The 18294-nt window shown below is 35.0% G+C and overlaps 1 protein-coding gene and 1 long non-coding RNA gene across 2 annotated transcripts; one reads left to right on the top strand and one right to left on the bottom strand.

The window, feature by feature from the left end:
* Positions 1 to 82: 82 nt before the first annotated feature.
* LOC136834241 (uncharacterized) lies at positions 83 to 5683 on the top strand. The gene is made up of 4 exons (XR_010851701.1): positions 83 to 239; positions 2170 to 2322; positions 3978 to 4153; positions 4547 to 5683. It is a non-coding gene; the product is annotated as an uncharacterized lncRNA (long non-coding RNA).
* Positions 3798 to 18189, bottom strand: csul (protein arginine N-methyltransferase 5). The gene is given in 14 exon segments (XM_067096580.1): positions 3798 to 4100; positions 4103 to 4139; positions 6265 to 6446; positions 7613 to 7816; positions 8216 to 8354; positions 9962 to 10121; positions 10857 to 11065; positions 11804 to 12005; positions 12378 to 12464; positions 13431 to 13543; positions 13692 to 13794; positions 13796 to 13913; positions 14924 to 15042; positions 18034 to 18189. Coding segments are annotated over 14 exon segments (1872 nt in total). The 5' UTR covers positions 18120 to 18189; the 3' UTR covers positions 3798 to 3987.
* Positions 18190 to 18294: the final 105 nt, after the last annotated feature.

Below are 18294 nucleotides of genomic sequence, written 5' to 3'. Positions count from 1 at the left end.
CAATGGTTTTGTCAAGAAACAGAGCAACTGCGCACGTTTTCTGCGCATTTTCATGGTCAGTATTTCGTAGACTTGACTGGATGTCAGTCATAAAGTGAATTCCGAGAAGAGTTGGTTATAAGTAATCAATGTGAAATACTGTGTCTCGAATTCCGCCTGGTAATCGATACAGGAAATGACTTACGAACAGTCTTCCAAAACAGACGGCTGGACACAAATACTTGAGGCTGGTCATCGAGGTGAGTGGTAGCCTATTCTTGTTAGTTTCGATTTTTAAATTGGCATAGGATCTCTAATGGTAGGTCAAGAGAGTCTCCCTAGTTCCCCCTATTCATAGACCGTCGCCATTTTCTATATTTGGTTCATGAGCCGGCCAATTCCATTTTTAACAGTCGGTTTATAGTTGGTTCCAGTTTTATCTTGAAGTCTCCATAGTTTCCCTCACTCATGTACCGTCTCCGTTTTCTATATTTCGTTCATCAGGCGAATTCCGTTTTAAGTCTGCTTATGTGGTCTCCAGTTTTTTTTTTCTAGAACAGTTACCTATTTTCTTGGTCTCCTATCCATAGTTCCACCAATGTGTCTTGAGGTCTCAAGAATAACACCCCTTACTTTTTATCGCAATAGCAGTCGAAATACATTTTATATAATGGGGTGGAGGATGGGGGGGGAGTCGAATACGTGCATGGAATATGACTCCTGGTTCGTGAGTCTGATGGCTAATATACTGACAAAGCAGTTGCAAAATACTCACCCTTTATCTTTAACCTTTCTAATTGCCCTGTCACATAAATGTAAAATAATATAGAGGTAACTTTACGAAACAATTTTTGTGCGAACGATTATCATCATTAGGGCCTATTACTTAAAAATAATTAATTCTGCTTAATTGTTTATAAAATGGATTTATGAGAAAAGATTTCGGTTTCATAAACTTTATTGCAACGTGGGTCAAAAATTTACATTGAATATTGCAACGTAGGTCAAAAATTTACACTGAAGCCTTGAGAACTATGTTGTCAATGAATTTCAGCTACTTATACTAATTCGAAAGTGGTAAATATCATTTCAATAAACATCAAACAGACTATGGGTGTTTTTGAGGAAATGAACTATGGCTGATTATTTCAATAACAGGTCGAGTGTTAGTAGTTCATGGCTGTTAAGTTTGGTGTCAAGAGTTCACCAACAATTATTTTTTTAAGACGTCTTATTAGCCCTGTTTATTTTATTTTTTTAAGCTTTATGCGCAATTTAGAGCCATGCATCACCAATCGCAGGATTATGGTTTATTCAGTATTTTCCTGCAAAAGCAACTGCCTATGACCGCACTTGGGAATGAACAGGTTAATGAGGTCTTGGCAGCTTCATACTAACGTTCTTGAAAAATTTTTAATGTTACGCCTTTTTACTTATGGATCTTCCATAATGCTTACCGTAGAATGTAAAAAGGAAATTAAAGCAGCTGTGTTAAAAGTTATCATAGTTTCTAATAGTGCAATAAGCTTAAGTCTGATATGCAGTTTCAGTACTACTGCACTCCAGTCAGTAAATTTTCACACATAGATTAATAGGCCATTTTATAATGATTTTAAACAATTAAGATAGACCAGGAGTGCATAATTTTTTAAAATTTTGTTCTTGATTCAAGGAAAACCTTGGATAATACACCATGTCTTGTAACTTATAATTGATATTTTTCTTTCTATAAACACATCACACAATAACAAGCTTTGGATTGCTTTGTCACTCGTTTGTAAAATTAGTAATTTCCTACTTAACACAACTTTTATTGTAAAGGCTTCAGAACCACTTTACAACACGCACTGTTCATTACCAGATGAAGCTGCAAATGTTTTCAGAAAGGTAGGAATGCTTGTTATAAATTTTTACACTATCTTAATTTGTATTTTCTTAAAATGGATGCTTAAGTATGCCCTAATGATAGTCTGAAGCCACTTGAATCAAGCCTCCTTTGAGTTTAAAGATGCAGGATAAAATTCAAATTTAAAAAAGGATACTGAATTAATAAGCAAAGTTGTTTTTCAAGCATAACTTGACTTGAATCCGTACCTTAGGTACCAAATGAAGATTTACCGTTTTATTTTTGACAGTTTTTCTTTTTCAGGTACTAGTGAAATCAAAACTATATACAAAATTTATTTTCAGGATAGGCAGTGATTGGTGGTTATTGTTGCTGTATTCAATACACCTGGTTGGAGACCAACACAGCATCCATGTTATATTTGGAAGGAATTCAGTGTAAACATATTTGTTGGGCTGGGCATTTTATAGACGCATTATATAGACTGAAGAATTCAGGTAAGAATTTTTCTTTATGAAGTCTTTGATCTGTACATATACATAATCTTGTAACAATCTCCTCACTACAATTATAATTTTAGGCAGACTTAACGATGGCCACTTGCTCAGAATACCCTATTTTTGTTGTTATATACGTGGTTAGGAACTCAGCTGTTAACCATGTCTTGTAGACTGTAAGTTACTTGCTGATAAACACATTGTATTGCTATTGATGAGGGAGTATATGTATCACGAAGTGTGCATAATTTCCCTGAAGAATACAAAACACTTTGCAACTTAATGACAGTGCAAGGCAAAAACCTGTGCTTTAAAAGAACATGCCAAGGCAAAAAGCTGTGCTTTAAAGGCAACAGGCCAAGGTAAAAGAGCTGTGCTTTTTGACACTCAAATTATCATAAAATAAATATAATAGATATATGATGCAACATATTTTTGAAATGTGGTCTTGTACATATTTTGCTTGTATACCTAGATATTTTATTATGCCGAGTGCCAAAGTATGGTACAGTATATGGCCCAGATCTACAAAGGCTCTGATATTTCACTACATTTTGCCTACCTTCAATCTTATCCACAAGAAAAGTCTTGTTCCTATGAGACACAAATTCTGTTATGTGAAAGCTGCTTAAAGTCATGTTTCAGACCAGATCCTCATTTACTAATAACAAACATGTGTTTAGGCTGCCAGTGATAAGCATTTCTAGTAAACGGCTTCACCTTCTTAGTGTTTCGTCAAAACAGATCAACATGTCTGTTTGGTATTAAGGGACTGCATGTGCTGGTGCTTCTGGCAACCAACTTTGATTTTGGTTGTTATCTCCGTTTTTGCTGAAGCATAGTTCTCTTAAGTGGAGTAATCAGATCATTGAGTTAATTTTGGTTTATAGTGGCTGTGAAAATCTACCATTGACCTTTGCACTGATTAACTTTGGATTACAACAGGCTTTGAGTTACCTGGTAGCCAACTACTTTTTTGGCGACTGTGTCATCCGTGTTTTGAAATGTTAAATATTTTGTGAATATGTACTAAATTCTGCACACAATTGTGTAAATTGCTTTGTCAGCCCACAAAGAAGCATTTCGTTCATTTTTCTGGTGCCTTTCTACATTACATTATGTAAAAGGCAAATAATACGGTACAGTATAGTAATGCAAAACTCAGTCTGGTAAACAAGTGCCAATACAGCTATCAGATTTTTATAGCACCTATTTTTTTTGAGTGTCTGCATGGTGTGAAATACTTTTTTCTTCATGTATGGCATACTTGAAACAGTTTGTTCAGTATTTGACAATGTGATAATTGACAGTTTGTAATTAATGCCTTTCTCTCAAGTATTACCATTGCATATATTTTGCCCTAAAGTTGCAAATATTTTCACACTATTTGAGTTCAAAGGGTCATGTTGTCTATAATTTATGAAACAGTTTATGAAACAGTTCAATTTCTGGAGGTGGGAAAAAATACAAAAACACCTTCTTCAATCAGTTCTTCAACATAACTATTAATTACAAAACTGGACCTCTAAACAATGGAACCTATTTTCACAAGCCAAATTTATATGCATACGAAAACGAAAGAGTTTACGATCAAATCAGTTTGTTCAATTTTTATATAATACTCTATATATGTATATAAAAATATATTCCTACAGGAACTAAATGTTATAACCCAATGGTGTAAGCACGTCCGTTGGGGTTATGAACGGAGCCAACAATGGGGGAAGTGACACACCACTCATACCATACATTCTTCTTCGTTGTACATCTCCAAAGTGCACTTCCACCACTTCGCCAGCACGGACAGGAAATGGATCCTGAGAAAGAGCAGGTATGATTAGTAATCAGTTATTTTGAAAGGCTATTTACCACTTAATAAATATTTCAAAGGAATATCTGAAAATGCTGAAAACTATGCTTTAAATATTTATGATTTTGATTTTAAAAAACACACAGTATGAAAATATTTAACCCCACCCAGTTCGAAAACATTCAACCCTATAATATGTATGAATTTACAAATTTCTCCTCAAGAGATACCACCTTGTTAAATCACAAGGTGCAACATATTTACAGACTTGCCAAATGATTTATGTTTAAGTATCAATTAAGCAGCTAAATGAGAATACTAATTCTTCATCAAGTAAAATAGTAAATGCTACTAATGTGAAACCACATAGTAATGGTCATTATCATTTATAAATTGTAGTCCCTTATATTTCAGATGAGAACTGAAGCAGACATGAAAAGCCAAAGCAGAGATTCCTCTGGTCAGTAGCCATCAAGAAAGGTTAAGGCACAAACATTCAAGTAACGAAATTTCTGTGAAGAATTACTGAAGCTGTACAACTGAAAATGTTTAGACCTAGGGCTGTTCAAGGTGCAGAAAGGTGTATAAAGATTTTTGATGCTGCAACACAAGATGGAAAGGTTCTGAGGATTTATAACACCCAAGAGATGCTACTGGAAATGATGAAGAGTCCAAAGCATACGATTTCCTGTGATACTGGGAACTATCAAGAACATATGAAGATGTATCTAACATGTAATGATAAAACTAGAAACTCTACAGCACAAATTTTGTGAATACAAAATTAAACCTCATTTTAAAGAGGTCGCAGTGGACAGCTGAAAGTAAAAAGACGTCTTTAGAACTGCAACTTGAATGAAGTGACAAATCAACAAGACTCAAGAGAACTGGAATTCTAAGGATCCTGTAGTCCCAAGGTGAAAGGAAACTGAAAATGACAATTGGAGGTAGCTTTCACAAAGAAATAAGAGCAGGCAGAAAGACACTGCAAAGATTACCGATACCCTGACAATATATAACATATGAAGAGGTTTGGATGGATCTTGATCATCAAGATGAAGATTAGTGACACTCACAAGAAGAAGCCAAAGTTGAGAGCTTCATTCAGTTCTGCTATTGAAGAGGTAGTTTATGTATCACAAAATGGACATAATTTCTCTGTTCTTCAAACACTTTGCAACTTAACAACAGAGCAAGGCAAAAAGCTGTGCTTTATAAGAACAGGCCAATGAATACAGCTGTGCTTCTTAACACTTGAGGTGTCATAAAACAGAAATGATGCAATGGTAACAAGAATCTTTTCATACAAAGATTGGGAAAGTTTTTGTATCAGTGGGAATACTAAAGTTGACCTGATACAACTAAATCCAAGAGCTGTTAAATATGATAGACCTGACATGAAGTAATTAAAACAAATTATAGCATCCAACATGTTTTGAAAAAATTCTGAGGAGTCTGCAGCATTAGGGAAAGAGTATACTGAAGCTGATCAAGAAGAGGCCACAGCAGAAAGATTACCTTCTTGGAGAAGTACCATTACTACAGCCATCCTGAAATGACCAAGGCACAAACACACAGTACAAGCTCAATTTAAGTTACAAAACTTTGTTGCTTTGCTTCAGTTCTGAAAAATAAGTTGAAGTACTGCCAAGTGTGTTTGTGCCTTGCCATTTTGGGATGGCTATAGAAATGGTACTTCTCCAAGAAAGCTGAACCACCACTACAATTTTCTTGCTTTTGGCTAATTCTTGGTCAGCTTTAGTATTCTCTTCTCTGATGTAGCAGACTCCTCAGAACTTCCATATATGTTGCATCACCCAATTTATTGCAGTTACTTCATGTCAGCTCTTTATCATGGGTAAACCTCTTGGGTTTAGCATCTTCCTGTTAGCTAGAGTATTCCAACCTTGGTGCAGAGAAAATGTAAAATTATGAAAGGAACTTTTGAACTGTCTAATCTTCATTTTACTTTTGAACTGTCTAATCTTCATTTTACTACTCAGCACTAACTAATAAAATATTTTTTAGAACAAAAAGCAGGAAATAATGGCCATTACTGTCACATCATTTACTAATTACCATCTCAAAATTTATCCTTACTAAAAAATAACCACTTCAGATTGTTCACTTACCCTTACTGGGAAAAGTATAGGAAACCAAGAAAACATCCCTTTGGAATGAGTTTCAGGTTTAATAGATAATGTAATGTCCTTATACAGCTCTGCCTCAAAATAACCTCCAAATCCATGAACGACATTATCCGAAGTTATTTGGAACTGTAGGGCTTTGTATCTTCTATTATCGATGACTTTATCTGGAAGATAAAGAGAAATACTGTTAGCATGGGGCACCTATGAAGCATTAAAGTGTTTTATGAAAACTAATTAGAGGTTATTCATCCAAATCATTCATGTTCTTTTCCTTGCTACAGGATTATTCTTACACAACTATGAGATAATTAGACTCATTAAAACTTCATGCAAGTTAGAAATGTATACAGTAAACTGTTGTACAATAAACTGAGACAATAGCAAAAGTTCATAAATTTCAATGTGATATGATAAATCCATCTGATAGGACAAAGTGAAAGTTGAGATCTAAGAATCTAGAGGAAACTAATATTTCATTACAGTAGTCACACACTTCCAAATATATATATATGAAGTAAGGTACTTTTTGTAAAGTATGTAGTATCAAAACCAATTACATATTATACTCCTGACATGGAGGATCTTAAATTTGGCAAGGTACCAAATTTCCCATCTATCATGGTAGTCTATCCAAAGCTCCTGCAAATACTTTAATGGATCTGACAGTTCCATGTTTAAGTTTACCATTCCAAGAAAAGAAAAAAAAAAAGAGTTCATTTTTACCTATTCTATTACAAAACCCATTCAGAGAATTAAAAAACCTATTTTTGTCTGAAAACTATGGAACAAGTCTGAAAATTCTTTCTTACATTCTGTCAACTCAGCTAAGCAAAGAATGTATTTTAAACAGCAATCATGATTGCTAATACAGTACATAATGACAAACAGCTACCATTCTTTTTCTTATACTGTAGGTTTATGCAACAATTATGGCCTAACATTACAATAAGGAACAAGTGAAATGCACTGATCTGTCAACATTTAAGCTACTTGAAAACTCATTCACATAAGGATGAAACCTACACTGACCTTCCTACTCAAGTAACTATACAACAGAAAATACCAAAACTCATATAAAGCTTCACTGAAATATAAAGTCTCAGAGCTAACAGTGGTCAGATTAATATTTTTAGAAGCAACCAACCATAATTATGCAATCGTACACTTATAAGTTACTACACAAAATTAATGCAACTGGAGAGCCAATGCACAGAATAAGGCAAGTGGGTTTGCATGAAAATACCATGTTCTAAAAGAGAATGAAGTACACTCTGCGAAACAGCATTTACAAAAGTAATGAAAACAGCTTTAATTTTCAATAACTACTAACCTTTATTGGGATGTGAGAATGTGAAGAGTGGTTGAGTAGGTGCTAGTTCCTTCTTGTTGTGTAAGTAAACTACGTACGGCGTCTCAAAGTGAGCATAAATATGCTTATCCTTTTCTCTGCTGTGTCTTATTTCATTAAATAACTTTGGTGACTGGAGTGGACACAAGAATGAAGTGTAACTACTCGGGATGCTTATTCCATCATCTGACAAAAATAAAAGCCACCAACTACAATCATGTGACAAAATCTTACTGTTCAAAGTAAGCAGCAGCTACAAGAGAGTAAAACAAGTGACAAGTTAAAATAATACAAATACTCAGACTTATGTGCTTAAAACTACAATGAACCTATCAACATCTTAATGCTAGGATAACTTTAATTTTTAATATTTAAACTGAAACTGTATAAAGAACATTTAACAGTGAAGTCATATAGCCTATCTGTTTGTGGTCATGGACATTCCACTGATAATTTTTTCATCTTTACCACTGGGTCAGAACAAGATGGCATTTATTAATGTTGAGTTTCTTTACTGTGATAGAATGAAAAAGCTTCACTTAACAGAAATCAAGGGTTACACCTACACCAAGTCCAATTATTTACCTTTCAGAAACTTTTGAGCACCATCAAGACATTCTGGGGACAATTCGTTGTCACCAAAGGAACCCAACAACTCTGACACCAAGATGTCAGCCTTTTCTGGAGCATCCCATTCTCTCATATCACACGAGACAACTGTTACCTGGAATTATGATTGGAAGTTAATTACAGTAGTCGTTCTCATAGCTAATGATACTGTTGTAACTAAACCTAAGGAAATCTGCAAAAACCATCATAACTTCCCAGAATAATAATAAGGTAAAAAATTGATTTACACCCACCCACAAAGGTAAAAAATACAATAACAATTTAGCAAATAACCACCCAATGCAACTTGAAATATATATTGGGTTTCTCCAATCCATCACATTTCGATAAAACTATACAAAACTCAAGAGTTAGGTGGAAACTATCATTTCTCTTACATTTGTCGCTGATTTCATTTGTAATTTCAGTTGCATCCATATCATCAGGTAATACACTGTTAACCATGATGGCTCAAAACTATTAAGTAAAATTAAAGGGTTTACTATACATCTCAATACATGGCAGCATTCTTAATGACTCTGCAAATTTATGAACAATTCCCTCCCCCACAAAATTAGTCTTTTTGTGATACTGACATCTCATCAGTAATGTAAGTTTCACATCTTTCAAACAAAAAGGAATCGATTCTGTGCTGATTTTAATTAAAGAAATATAAAACCGTTTACATTCACAATGGTATCAAGAAAATACAAAAGCAATTCAGTTGAAACTTTATACTGATCATATAGTAATCTATCGGCACTTTAGTTTCAAACCTGGCTTATACCAGATTCTAATAGGTTTTCCTTCATAAAATACTTCAGTTGAGATGTTGCAGTCTGAAAATTTTGTTGCTAAAGATACGAATCATTCTTGAATCTTATACATTGGTACTCTGTGGTCCAGTTGATTAAACTCCAAAGTGAACCATCCATAATATTTAGGGATGTCACAAACCTCATGGTTCCATAACAAAGTAATAATTAAAGTGATACGATAGCAAGAATGGAATGGGAATGGAGGTAAATTAAAGGTTAAAAAGTGGGTGCAGCTAGGGGCCGAAGGGATTTTGCGAACATCCTTTAGTATTGCCTACACTGGACCAGGAAAGGTGCACTGATGGCGCTCACCCCTATGGGGTATTTTCTTTCCTGTACTGGGCTGCTTTCCCTACTGAGGCCCTTGGGTTTGTAGCATTCTGGTTCATAACCTGAATAATAATAGTGGCTATTTTATACTGAAGCTCTTATCCATTTGGATACAAAGCTGCGGTTTATTAAAATACACTTAGCCCTAGTCATCTACGAAAACAAAATGAGATAAAAAAAAAAAATGTGCAGTCAATGGGGAGCTTAAAAACCCTCAGCTCACTCCAAGTAATGGTTTTTCAAGTAGACAATGCCTATAAACCAAACATAAAACACTACAAAAAGATACTACCAGAATTCCAATGTCTAAAGAGTCAAGCCTGATTGAATTTAAAATTAAGAGAAATAGCCCCTTAAAACATTTCTGCCGACATCTAAAGCTGAAGATTCAAGAATTCAAGGAGGCTCACCAGTGACTTGAACACAGTGAAAAGAACAATCTTCTATTCACTTTCAGCAAGTTCTTGAGTTGCATAGCCGGGGATTACCCAAGTCACATTTATTCTACTTCCCAAATACTTTTAGCTTTAGGTCAGAAAACTCCAAATGTACAAATTTACAAATTTCTACATACCTGCTCTCCCCAGTCTTCATCTTGCTGTGCTTGTAATGTGACAACAGCATTTGGATTCTTTTCTACAGCGTAAACTTTAATTTTTCGTTGAGCTGCCTTTGCAGATGACAATGCTCTTCGTACAAGAGGACCACGGCCTGCTCCAACAACCATCAAGACACTGCAATACAAAAGCATTGTCTGATTAACTTAGAATTAAGAATTACAGAGAATGCATTGTTTGGAAAATTCTCTGTCAGCCAAAGAATGTCACATACATACTCATTCCTAAGGTGCCTAACGTGTAGCCAGCACGGCAAAGGCAAGTGACTGGATACCGTCAATCCCAGATGAACAAAAATACTGTTACACTTGTTAATACAGAATCAATACAAGCTATGGATGTAAAATTCCTCTGTAAAGATTAAACAATGTTTTACAAACCACATAGGTTCCCAACATAATTATCATTTACTTGGAAAAATCTATCTTAAATCAATTTATACCAGGGTATAATTAATTTGAATTACCTGATACTGAAGTCAAGTAAAAGATCTCAAAACTACACCATCAAATACTCCAGGAAAAATCAAAACCAAGCTAAACTCCTGGCTATGAATGAGAAAATACACCAACATTGTACCTGTGCTTTATAAGCACTAAACCATAAACCCTATACTATTAAAAAAAACCTGACAAATTCTGCAATAAATCACAGCATTATTGAAAAGAAGAATTTGTTGAAGTTACAAATTTTTCAAGCCAACTGCTGGAAGGGATGACAAGTAATATCCAGTATTATGCAGTTCTGATGAACATATGAAACTTGACTAGATTAATGAAATCATAAAAGAACTTTCAAAATTATAATTATACTTCGATGACAAAAACATGAAAGCACACAAGTAGCACTTACATTTCCTTAGTTTCTTTTTCCTCTTCTGGAATCTTGTCAATAATAGCTAAATGCATAGCCTTTTCATACTGAGAATACTTAATGGGATCTTTCTCAAACACTTCGTACGTCTGACTCTCAAGATTATCCATTAGAGGCTGCAATGGACACTGAAGATAATCTTCATAACCTCGGGCAAAATCTGTCAAGGGATCCATCTCTGTTTGTGTCTGAAATTTAAGTCAAAACCTTACTAACGAACCACGGAAAGTGGCGGCTGAGAAAACAATATATGGCTGTTATTGAATAATTAGGGAGAAAAGTTTATTTTAAGTTTTGCTGTTTCTTGGGTAACTGTTAGAAGATACCGTGGAATTCAGTTTGTTGAACCCTGAAGGATTCAGAATCTTTATGAGCATGGATGTGCTCCATCCCTTGCTTTCTTCTACAGTATTCACAGACTGAATAATGTGAGGGGTAAGATCAAATGACAGTTTAACAAGGCCACTGAATTAACAACCTGACTAACAGAGCTGGTCAAACCTGAGTTACTAAAATTCAATGTCCTCTACTAAAACTAATAAACTAATCTTTTAGATCACTCATTACTGGAAAAATTTTTTTAAATATGGGTTACCAAATAAAATGCTTTACCTACAATGAAAAAATTGGTCTTAAGAGAAATATTACAAACACAAGTACAATTTACATGTTCTCACACAAAATTTTAAAAATTGAAGAGCAAAATTACTTTTTACTGTACTGGACTTGTGAAGACCAACTATTGACAATATATATTTTTGCATAAAATCTCCTTAGCCAGTATTAAAAGTAGATACTACAGACTTAAGATGTGGTCACATAAACTTAACACACCAATATAATGAATACCTAGTAAAGCATTATATAAAACATCACTGAGCTTAAAATAATTTTGTGAATTACCAAGAACAAAGGCTCACACATACTCTTATGATATGATCCAAATACTGCTGATATAGTTTGTAATGCTGGTGTCTCAAAGGGCCGCAAACAATGAACTGTGCATGTAACTTGAACAAGCTTTTGACGAGGCGCTGATGCGCAAATGAAAGAACTGGGTATCCTTTCTTATTTGTTAACCAAATAGAGGTTGGCAGAAGAGCGCATTTGATCGGCTCACCCATCCATCTGTAAAACAATTGGCATTCAGAGCATAGTCAAAGGTATAAAAGAAATTATCAAAATAGGGCAACTGACATTCTCATACAAAATAGTAAATTAAGTAAACAATATTAGTTATTGGGACTGTTAAATTTTTCCAGGATAATTTACTTGTTAAAAACTACACAAAAAAGTTCTACTTTCAAGTAATATGTATGCTGCAATTAATGCATAATTTGATACATACAGCACTCACACTGAAAAAATTATCATCTCTGAATATTTATCTATTTCTAAATCTCCATTTATCTAAAATGGATCTCACAACTTCCCTTTCTCCTTGACATTAAAAACCACCACCATCACCAAAAGCACACATTACATCTTAGTTCAGCTTACCTGTCAAGAACGCTCTGATCTGGAAGATTAGCAGATATTTCTAATGCAAGGCCAATTTTCCTTTCTATATCACAAACACTGTGAAACCTGAAATCAACAAATTGAAGATGACTTTATATAAGAGAATTCTGTGAATATATACTGAAAACTATACAGAAAAAATAAACCACTACAACTTAGGCTGGATTGTCATGAACATTTTCTTTTTACTTGACATAACAAGAACCTGCCACAGAATTTAATTTTCTGCATGTATACATGGTAAAATCATGCAACCGGGTAAAACGTGAAATGAATCACATAATCTTTAACAATGGTAAGTAAAACTTTATGTACTCAAAACCGATATTCATAACATTGTGAAAACCCTCACACCAATAAATACTTAGGTGCTTACATCGTCCATATCACCCTTATCAATGTTCAGCACACAAGAAGTGCCATCTGTCCAAAATACACTTTGAAAGATATATGAAAGCTAAACACACTATCTTTTATTTTTTACTTTCTACTGCAATAACTTCTATTATGGCAATATAAATTGCAAAATATGATTCTGAATTCTTGCTTGGCCTGGTTATAAGAGAGCAGTCTTTAGAAAACATGGGAAGGAAATGACTAAAATTTAACAAGGGAGTTAATTTCTCTAAGGGTCGAATTTACAAAATTTACAACAGCTGAATGAAATGTACAACTTGTTCTTTCACAGAGTTCCTGGGAGACTTCTAACACAAAAAAACCTTGAGAAAAATTTTCAATAGATTCTGCTGCCAAGTAAATAAAAAGAATACAAATATATCATGAAAAAGCTTGACCCAAATTTTTAACAAGTAATATGAAGTGGCAACTTTTTCAGTTTTCTCCACAACACCTCTCATCACCACAATCGAGTTTACATGAAGTCTCCACATTCTTCTTTATTATGCATTAGGCCCACACACAATACAATATTCAGTATGTCAATCTCAAATCTTGTGCTCATTTACTATGCACATATCCTTTGAATTAACATTTCTTTAGTTAATTCAATGAGCAAAATAACAGCATCCTTACTTATTCCACCACCTCCATGTGTCAATGGAAAATCCATCTTCACTTTCCTCTTTATCTGAGCGGTACTGGGCTGCAACTTCTTCTGGTGCTTGAAGCGGTACTCTGACCCAAATCTGGAAAACCAACATTACCTGTGGCATTACAACTTTCATGCAATTGTAATTAAAAAAAAAAAACTATTAAAAATCCATGTAGAAGTTCAGATACATATAGAGCCAGTATTTGTGTATACATTACCATGCTGCACTTCAAATTACCTACCTGATAGCAAACGCCTTGTATGGTTCTATTATGAATCAACCTAGCAATATTTGTGCATCGCTCTGTTGTTAGAGAAAAGGTGATGGCTGGGAGGCCTAAATGAAGCAAATATTAACTCCTGGTTAAGGATTTCTTCACTATTAAGACGAAGACTTTGGTTAGAAGCTTCTAAATTCAAAATGGGCGCCTGGCTCAGACGTCCTACTATTAAACTATTCCACTCTGGAATGAATAAAAAGAAATACCATTACATTCTAATATCAGGAAATATGTTAGAAAAAATCTTAACTATGACTGCCATAAAGTACTGAATAGTAATAAGGAGAGAGAGAGAGAGAGAGAGAGAGAGAGAGAGAGAGAGAGAGAGAGAGAGAGAGAGAGAGAGAGAGAGAGAGAGAGATATTATCAACAGACTTTAGATCATGACACAACTGTAAGCATTGAAAAACAAAATTATGTCACAAACACTATACGACCTCTTAATCTCACAAATTAAAACATGCACTCTTAAATGCATACCTCATACCAACTCTGCTACACTTCAATTCTATATATGAACGTACCATAGGCTACCTTTCTTTTGCTTGATGAAAAGTCATTGCCTGTTTTGATATTAAGCAATAACACCCAATGAATATTCTATACCATTTGAACACCACCTAATATCTCATGCCAAGGTTGAGAAAGATTCAAATTCTGTAAAAGCAGCTGGTTTCTGTTGCCACACAAAATATTTCTACCGTCATCATATCGAATGCACTGATGCCACCTGCTCCACTTGCAGCATGTTTCAAAGCCTTCCTTTATAAATACTTCATGTGCATCAAGAGTAAAGTTTATTGTTCATAATGCAAGAGAGTGAAGTACAGTCAGTCAATGCCTTATGACAACCCTCTACAAATGCTAGTCCCTACTTAGATCCTTCCCTACACTGTAAGATACTGTTTACATTACAAGATTTTTGTGCATTGCACACTTCTGTAATTACTCAGTATTTTATCTCTGCTATTCTAAGTCATTTTCTACACTGTCACTCAATGTTATATCCTTTATAAATGTCAACCCAGCTAATTATCACAAGATTAGGTAGTCCATTACAATACGAACTAACCAAGACAGTTCATGAAAGGTACTTTACAGAACTACAATTCAGTGAGTTGAACTATACACTAGCAGCAAATCAAACTTAAATTACATTTAAATACGAACTGTAATGTACACTAAGAACTCACCTGAACTACTGAGGAGTAAATCAGATCTGGTAAAGGCGCCATCTCTCTTTTTAGCCTTTCCACCAATGTGCTCCCTCCTAAATCTCGGATGTGCAACAGGAATGGATATGAAATCATACCTGTCAAAAATATGATACAAAGGCACAGTTAGTCCTTAAAGTTCCTGAAATTCTAATTTTTACACTGCATTTTGCAGATGAATAGTACATTACACGCTTTACTAAGACACTGAAATTTTACAAACAAAATTGTACACACAAAGTTACTTTATGAAACTTCACTGTACATGCACCAATATTATTTCAATGATTTGTAACCATGTACTAAGTTAAGTTAGGATGCATCCTTGCAATTCATTAGTGTAAGTTTTCTCCATCACCAAACCCCTAGTTTCCTGTGGTCCCCCATCACTGTTACCCACTGGGGTGTAATAACCTGCGTTAAGCAAGCACTTCTGACAGCAATGAATGCTAAATTTATCTAAAACATAAATAAATATCATAAAAACTATTAGAAAAAACTAAACAATATCTCTTTTGTACTAAATTAATAAATTAAAAGTTACGTTTACTGTTTATTTCATATACAAACAGGCACCGGTTAGTTTTAAACCAATGTTAAGATACAGAATAAATAATATGAACAATGACTGATTACTTGACTGAACTGGTAATGGGCCGCCTTGTGGCAATGTGGGCCAAATATGGTAAGCTGCACTGGAGAAGACAAACTTATTCCTTTGATCAAATATATACAATTCTAATTTCCTGGCATAAAAATATTCAACCTTTTGTCAACCCAGATGAATGACAACACATATCAGCTAGTAGAACATCTGTGTAGGGTTATCAGTGCCAGTTGTACTTATCTATTTCTTAGGAAACACAAAAACAGTAAAATTTACCATTTTCTTCCTCAGGCCAACTGCCTATAAAAGCCACTTTCGGATTCTAAATGTTCTCAACTAGCACCAGCATCTATTCCCTTTAAGATAAGTGATGAAAGGACAAGTCATGAAGGTATGTACCCATTTAACATACTGTATAAGTTTTTAAAGAATTTTTTATACTGTACTAGGTCAGGTTAAGGGACTCCAATCAGATGGGATTTGGTGTTGTACATTAGATTGGGTTGGTATTGTAAGGTAATAATATGTTTATAGCCTACAACTGTAGAGCTGGTTGGTGTGGGGTCCAGAGAGGGGCTGTGTCATCCCTATTCAGGTAGGATCTCATACCCTATATTGGGTTAGGTTAGTAAGGCAGGGTTAAGATGTATCCTTGCGTTTTATATGATAATGGGCCACATAGGATTAGGCATCCTATGTCATATTAGGGTAGGTTGTATTTCTGCTTTTCATTCATTTGTTACCTCTATCCAAATCCATGGGTTGCCGCTGTGGTTCCCCAATTTGTTGGGTAACCTATGTGGGGGTCGCAGTGTCACATAACTCAGCAGTTAGCTTATGATAAAAATCATAAGCTAATTTACGTTAAATTCATTTGAATCACGTAAAAAACTGACAGAACTACATTTACATTTGTAACTGATTTTTATATTAAGAAGAAACCTTTACCAGTTCTAAAACTTTTTGATAATCAAATATGTAGCCTATAGCCTACTGTACTCACTAAGATATTGGATGATGCAGAAATTACACTTTTATCAACACGGGTATCATGTAATTTTGGCAAACTCTTTAAGTCATATTTGTCTATACCTATGCTACTTAGTCAATTTCATCAGAATTATGACACTACTGTGACTCAAACAGTGACAATTCTTTGCATGTTTGTCAAGTTGGTGGTGTTAGTTTTGAAGGAAATTTTCTCTACAAGAACTCGTTACAAAGTGATGAAAAGATTCTGCTTGGGTATGAACATTACACTTGGAGGTATACAGGTACTGAAAATGGTGACTGGCTTTGGGTAATTTGTTAATAGTTTTTCTGATAGTTTGATGTGATTTTGACAAACTGGACACTCATTTCTGTCACACTTACTACACTTGCCTATATATATAACAATAATGGAGGACCAAAGTGAGACATAGCCTAGATCGCCCATTAACTCTGGGGATACCACACTGTATGAAAGAACAAATACAGTTGGTAAACAATAACTGTTCCTAATTCAAAGCCATCTAAGGCAAAGCTGAATGGAGGTTGGCCTCTTACTTTCAAGGAGGACTTGACATCATAGATTAGGTTAAGTTAGATTCAGCTGCATGCCTGTATTTCACTAGGTATGTACTTTAAGGCATCTTAGCCTATATCAGGCTAAGTAGAATGCATCACTGCGTTTTGATTTTATTTTAATTTCCCTACCCAAAATCCACGGTTCCCAATTATTTTACGAGTCGAATGTGTGAAATGATATAACAAAGATGGGATAAATGAATGTCAAACTACATTCGAATCTCTGCAAAACTATATTTTACTTTAAAGCTTACTCATGACCAGTAGGCTAGTAGGCTATGAGAGTAATCATCTGCATTCCTAAAAATATAAATACCAGTAGCCTACATCATTTTATATCTATAGCAATGGGCATTTCCTGCTATGAATCCATTTTCCACTACAGAAGAGTTCATCATTTAAGCTACCGGTAGAGTAGCCGTTGCCTACAAAGGCTACAGTCTTTGTTAACCATGAACCAAAACTGGGCAATCAATGATACAACATTTCGGACATCACCGTTATTAACTTAAAACAGTTTTATCTAACCGTCCCTCAACTATAAACCGGCACCCAGTAAGTAACAAAGGCCTATGGTGACTGAGCGTACACGTGACTCCATAGTAAAGGTTCCGCCCATGTCACACGCTTTACACTGATGATGGCTATTGTTATCCATATTTATTGGTTAGTGAGTGTGACTTTGGACCTAAACGATATGATTCTGTAGTCAGTATGTACCTAAACGCTTAGATTACTTGTTAAAACAGACTGGCAACTAAACGATTTGGGGTGGTCTATAGGCCTACCAGGACCCAGTGAAGGCACCACGAGCTTCATGATATGAGGCCATTTACCGACAGCGAGACCTCGTAACACTTAATTATATGTCAAATTTATAGCATTTGGGACTAAAGAATCGACGACTGCTTACCCAGCCCTTGACGACTCCTGCAGACAGTCGTTTAACTCATAGACATTTGAATATTCTATCCCACACGAGACACGATTGGCCGCCATGACTGTAAACAAGAGGCAGAGGCTCGACAGCTAGCATTTCCCATATTGATCGGAAGACAACTTCGGGACAAACGAGTTGTTAATACAAATGACGCAAGGGAAGCGTTTGTTGCGGACTCGGCCGTCAAAATATAATTTTCTGCACCGTCATAGAAACAAGAAGTTCCGTGTAATA

The sequence above is a fragment of the Macrobrachium rosenbergii genome, chromosome 53, assembly GCF_040412425.1.
Source record: "Macrobrachium rosenbergii isolate ZJJX-2024 chromosome 53, ASM4041242v1, whole genome shotgun sequence".
Lineage (NCBI taxonomy): Eukaryota > Metazoa > Arthropoda > Malacostraca > Decapoda > Palaemonidae > Macrobrachium > Macrobrachium rosenbergii.
This window is presented reverse-complemented; position numbering and strand designations above follow the sequence as displayed.